This window comes from Megalobrama amblycephala, linkage group LG4 (genome assembly GCF_018812025.1).
Source record: "Megalobrama amblycephala isolate DHTTF-2021 linkage group LG4, ASM1881202v1, whole genome shotgun sequence".
NCBI classification, from domain to species: Eukaryota; Metazoa; Chordata; class Actinopteri; order Cypriniformes; family Xenocyprididae; genus Megalobrama; species Megalobrama amblycephala.
In genome coordinates, this window is record NC_063047.1 from 43,064,202 (window position 1) to 43,070,719 (window position 6,518).

Genomic DNA, 6,518 nt, shown 5'->3' on the forward strand with positions numbered 1-6,518 from the left:
TCCTCTGAAGTGTCTGACAATTTAGTTTGGTGTTAACATGTCATTAAGCCACCACTCTGATACTCTAATAATCATAATAAAAACACAAATATTACATAGAGTCAATTTGTAGTGAAATATTTGAACTTTTGGCATTGAAAAATATATGAATTTATAATCAGTCAACTGAAAGTCCCATAGTACAGTTTATGATGGGCATTTACTGGATTAAAATATTGTAATTAATAATCATACAGTGTCTTCCAGGTTCTTCTAATTGCCCTTGCATTGAGGAGGGGAAACTAATTATCCACAAACCTCCTTCAATTAGTGTGACATTTTGAAAAGGTTAGACAAATCAATGGGAAACGTGCACACTGTAATTGTGGCTTTTCCTGGTTTCTCTGATAGCTGCAGCTCGTCTGTAAGAGCGCAGGCACGGTTTATATGAAGCACTAACCGTCGGCACTGGAGGACTGAAATATTCTGTATTGGCGAGTTTACACACTGCAAAGCATCAAGGGCATTTCTTGTTTGAGAGCAGTTTGTCAAAACCAACCGTGCAATTTATTCAATGCACACATTAAAGTCTCATGATGGCTCAGCCACAACATACAATACTGGTCAAAAGTTTGGGGAAACTTTTTTTTTTTTTTTTTTTTTTTTTTTTTCACCATCAAGGCATTATTAAATTGATTAAAAGTGACTGAAAGACTTTTACATTGTTGCAGAAAAAAAAAAGAAAAAAAAAAAAAAAAAAGAAAAGAAAAAATCATTAGATATTAGCATATTAGAATGATTTCTGAAGGATCATGTGACACTGAAGACTGGAGTAATGATGCTGAAAATTCAGATTTGATCACAGGAATAAATTACATTTTACTATATATTCACATAGAAAACAGTTGATTTAAATTGCAAAAAATATTTCACATTTTTTCTGATTTTACTGTATTTTTGATCATATAAATGCAGCCTTGGTGCGCAGAAGAGACTTTTGTGATTCCAGAAACACTCAAGAAACATTAATGAGTATTATTAATGTTGAAAACAGTTGGGTTGCTTCAGATTTTTGTTGATTCGTTGTTTTCAAGATTATTTGACAAGTATAAATTTCAAAAGAACAGCAATTATTTTGAAATAGAATCTTTTATAACGTCATACATTTTTTTACTGTCACTTTCGGCCAATTTAATGCTAAATAAAAGTATTATTTATGTATTTATTTTAATCTAGCTTACCCCAAACTTTTGATTGGTAGTGTTTCATGGTTTCCACAAAAAAAAAATATTGCTGTTTTCAACATTGATAATAATCATAAATGTTTCTTGAGCAGCAAATCATCATATCAGAATGATTTCTGAAGGATCATGTGACACTGAAGACTGGAGTAATGATGCTGAAAATTCAGCTTTGATCACAGAAATAAATTACACTTTACTATATATTCACATAGAAAACAGTTGAATTAAATTGTAAAAAATATTTTACATTTTTTTCTGATTTTACTGTATTTTTGATCATATAAATGCAGCCTTGGTGCGCAGAAGAGACTTCTTTCAAAAACACTAAAAAATCTTACCGACCCCAAACTTTTGAATGGTACTGATTTTACTGGCATTATAAAAGTAAGTGAAATTGTGATTTATATGATCATTAATAATTTTAAAAACTGCGTCATCTCATTTGACTCGCGTTGCAATCTCTCCTTGAGTCTATATGTAGATAAAAATAGTGAAAAACAGGTTCTTACACTGGTGCATATACAGTAAATGACATGATTAAATATCATTCATTCTTCCCAGAGCTCATTTAAATAAATAAAAAAAATTATAATGATTGTTGTTAATTAGATTTTTACTGTATTTTACTGCATTGATTTCAAATATATAAAAAAAAAAAAGTCCAAGTCATCTCAGAGATGAAAATATCAAGATCTAAATAAAATCTGCCAAAGGCTGAAAGATATTGTAATATAATATTTCTGAGCTGTATCACATAACGCACACTCATCACTTCTGTTTTCACACTTTATTCCCGTCTCTGCTCTGAGAAATTCCTCGCCTCCGATAGAAAAGGCAAAGAAAAGCAGTTCGGATAAAAACTTTCATCTTGTCGTTTTTTAATCTTCTCTCTGTCTTTCTCAACATTCCCGAGCGCTTCAGGTAATAAATCACGTCTGAGACAGGAGGTGAGCGCTTGAGCGACGGTCAGCGAAACGCTTGCTCTCTCTCATTTCGTTTTAAGCAGCTCGAGAAAGCATGCAGAGCCATAAACACAAGAGTGCTTCTGCTACCACCCGTGCTTTCAGTAGTTTGTTGGTTTTTCTCTCTAAATAAGTGCAGGAAAGCTAAAACATAAACGTGATCGAGGTGTGATTTGCATCATAACCGTGTCGAGGGCTAATCTTCTCACAATCCTACATATAGCGATGGACCTTCGAGACCAAGTTGCGTTTTGCTGACGCGTCCTCTTCGGTATCAATGGATCTGTCGCACATAAATCTTAATGAAAGACAAACATGAACTTGTAATACAAAAGGAGCCCTGCCGCTTTGCCAATGATCAATATTTCCAACCGTTTGCTTATTTTTCTGCGAGAACTGCTGATGAGGTCTGACTGTAGTTCTTCATTACAGGGATATAGATTCGGTTCTATCAAAGAGCGCTTGACATATGCAACTAAACCTCTATTTTAAGACGTTTCATTGGTATTTCATCACCAGAGCCCTAAAACTGCTGGCTCTCTCCCAGTCCTGCAGTGTGGATGGAGCACGGGTCACTGGGCCGGAGGAAGCCCGGGTAAAATTAGCCACTGATGCAAACCTGATTCAGAAATCCGAAAACGTTTTCCAAAGCCTGACACAGGGAAAGGTCAGCGGATCCTACTGAGCAGACTGAACCAAAAAAACAGCACCATATCTGGCATTAGGAACAAGCTAGTCAACTGTTTTCTGCATGTTGCATTTCTCCAGTCAAACAACAGTTGATAGATCTCCAATCCGGGTATATTTGTGCACTGAAGAGCGGGACTAAACATCAACTGAGCAGACAAAACACATATAGACTCATGTTTACACACAGCAGATACACACACGGCCTCAGGCTATATTTAAATAGCATTGTGTTTTGCATGCAAAAAAAGTCTGAACAACGTGGAGAAAGAGAAACCACTCTTGATCATATGATCTATACACGTTCCCAGCTTTCCTCTTCCAGTAGAAGTCGACATCAATATAGTGTTTGAGCGTAACTGAAACTCTATATATGGGTGAAAGGGCAACGCAGCGGTCAATATGGAGCAGTTGCATTACTGTTTTTCATTCAATCCTGCGCACTGACTCTACTGTTACTGATCTCTTGTTTATATGTTATGGTACATTGAAAACTCACTATCCTTAAATATTTCATACATCAGCTGAAAACTGAATGCATTACCAAACGTGACGTGCATGAGATGATCCTGATGACCACACACACACACACACACACACACACACACACACACACGAAACTGGAAGCGTTGCTGATGTTGTTTCTCTAAGATGCACACAAGGAAAAAGCTGTCATAAAATAACCCAAATTGGGTTAAAAATGGACAAACCCAGCGGTTGGGTTAAATGTTTGACTAACATGCTGGTCAGTTTTATTAAACTCAACTATTGTTTAAAAATGACTATACAGTATGTCTGGCTTAAAATGAATCCAAAATATGTTGGAAATTAAAAATCAGGCACATAATTACTAGAGGCAACAATAATAATCAAAAGGTGAACATTTATTAAAAAGCAATTTCATACATGTTTATTATTTAATTATTATTCATTAAACATTAATAAATGTTCATTTATTAAACTTACTGATACATGTACATTTATGAAACATATTAATATGTCTCCAACCTATTTTGGGTTCATTTTAAGCAAGTCATACAGTCATTTTTAAACAATAGTTGAGTTAAATAAAACTATCCATCAGGTTGGTCAAACATTTAACCCAACCGCTGGGTTTGTCCATTTTCAACCCAACTTGGGTTGTTTTTAACCCAGCATTTTTTAGTGTGTGATGCTTTTTATTCCCTAGTTCTTCAGCGTGTTTTTATGCATGTTCTGGTGCTTAAAGAACCCCACAAAATAATATTATAACCTGAGAAATGTACACTCTAAAAAAATTTTGTGTTAAAAACATCCCAAGTTGGGTTGAAAATGGACAAACCCAGTGATTGGGTTGTTTTAACCCAGCGGTTGGGTTAAATGTTTGCCTAACCTGCTGGGTAGTTTTATTTAACTCAACTATTGTTTAAAAATGACTGTATGTTTGGCTTAAAATGAACCCAAAATATGTTGGAAATTAAAAATCAGGCACATAATTACTAGAGGCAACAATAATAATCAAAAGGTGAACATTTATTAAAAAGCAATTTCATACATGTTTATTATTTAATTATTATTCATTAAACATTAATAAATGTTCATTTATTAAACTTACTGATACATGTACATTTATGAAACATTAATAAATGCTAGTTTCCAACATATTTTAAGTTCATTTTGAGCAATCAATACAGTAATTTTTAAACAATAGTTGAGTTAAATAAAACTACCAGCAGGTTGAGCAAACATTTAACCCAACCGCTGGGTTTGTCCATGTTTAACCCAATTTGGGTTGTTTTTAACCCAGCATTTTTTAGAGTGTGATGCTTTTTATTCTCTAGTTCTTCAGCATGTTTTCATGCATGTTCTGATGCTTAGAGAACTCCCCCAAAAAATAATATTATAACCTGAGAAATGTACACTCTAAAAAATCCCAAATTGGATTGAAAATGGACAAACCCAGCGGTTGGGTTAAATGTTTGCCTAACCTGCTGGGCAGTTTTATTTAACCCAACTATTGTTTAAATATTACTACTTAAAATGAACCCAAAATATGTTGGAAATTAAAAATCAGACACATAATTACTAGAGGCAACAATAATAATCAAAAGGTGAACATTTATTAATAAGCAATTAAAATTAAAATAAATAAATCGGGCAAACGTTTAACCCAATCACTGGGTTTGTCCATTTTCAACCCATCTTGGGTTGTTTTTAACCCAGCATTTTTTAGAGTGTCTATTGAAGAACTTCTACATGCCTAAAGAACCATCTAGTCACTTGACTTGACTTTGCTATTTTTGATACTGTAAGAACAAATAATAATAATAATTCTGAATAGTAACACATTTCTCGAAGCTGTAGCCGTCTGTTGTTTTACAGAGTAACATGCACTTTTCAGAAATGTCACATATACAATCTGACTCCAGCAAAACAGACTGTAGAGAAATACCGGTGGCGATGTGCTTCTCCAGATTTTCTGTCAGAAAACAGTATTATTTTGGCTGCATATACCTGATGACGTCAAACACAAATAATGGCACTTTTTTTTTTTTTTTTTTTTTTTTTTTTTTTAATGATGCAAGTGGTATATAATCAGCTTCCATGCAACTATATGAAAAGTCAAGCAGACACTTGAGTCCAGTTTTTGAGATATCTCTCAGATCCCAAACAGAACATGAGGATTCAGGAGCTGCACAGAAACACTGAAGCACCTTGATTGCCCTGCAATGGTCATTCTGCTCGTTTCCACATGCATGAGAACAGGCACACACACACAGAGCTGTCATCTCTCAGCGCACTCTACTGCATGTCGGACGGTCAGATCTCACCTAAGGTGAAGTAGGGCAGCGCCGTGTTGTCCAGATCATCCAGAACCGAGATGCGACCCGGCAGGTCAGTCCTGACGAACAGCATGAGTCTGGACTCCCCTCCGGCGAGACTCCCGGATCCCGCGCCGGTGAAGCTGAACTCATTCTCCCGGAGCACAGGCAGAGTGGACACGGTCACGGTCTTCACCTCGCACGGGCTCTCCGCGTCGCCTCTCTTGTCCCGGTCCTCGTCCGGCTTTCCCCCGGCCCGGGTTCGGCTCGCACAGAGCTCCAGCAGCAGCAGGAGGAGGAGACGCGCGTGTCTCGGTGTCATTCCGCTCGCGGTGCCGCTGCGCGTGGATTGAGCGTCTCATGTAAAGCGCTGGTGGTTTATAGCAGTAGCGGCGGTGCTGAGAGCGACCGGCAGGCGGCAGCACTGAGGAGCCTGACACATCCTACACATTCACAGCTACATGAAACAACAGCACCACACACAATCAAACATCTAAACAATGTATGCAATAAAATAAAACAACAACATCATATAAATTAACACTCACACACTTTAACATGTACACATCAAATCAAAACGTAGTATCAAATACATCAATATGCGTTTTGCATCATTATACTCGAAAAATGCTGGGTTAAAAACAACCCAAGTTGGGTTGAAAATGGACTAACTCAGCGGTTGGGTTAAATGTTTGTTCAACCTGCTGGGTAGTTTTATTTAACTCAACTATTGTTTCAAAATGACTGTATCGCTTGCTCAAAATGAACCCCAAACATTTATTAATAAGTTTACAATATTAAATTACTTATTAATAAATGTTCACCTTTTGATTGTTATTGTTGCC

General features: G+C 36.3%; 1 protein-coding gene across 1 annotated transcript in view; it reads right to left on the minus strand.

Moving 5' to 3' along the window:
- LOC125267649 (astrotactin-2-like) overlaps window positions 1–6,068 on the minus strand; it is a 458,853-nt gene extending 452,785 nt beyond the window's left edge. The window contains exon 1 of the mRNA XM_048189494.1: window positions 5,683–6,068. Coding sequence (XP_048045451.1) covers window positions 5,683–5,995 — 313 coding nt within the window. The 5' untranslated portion in view covers window positions 5,996–6,068. The remainder of the gene's footprint in view (window positions 1–5,682) is intronic.
- Window positions 6,069–6,518: the final 450 nt, after the last annotated feature.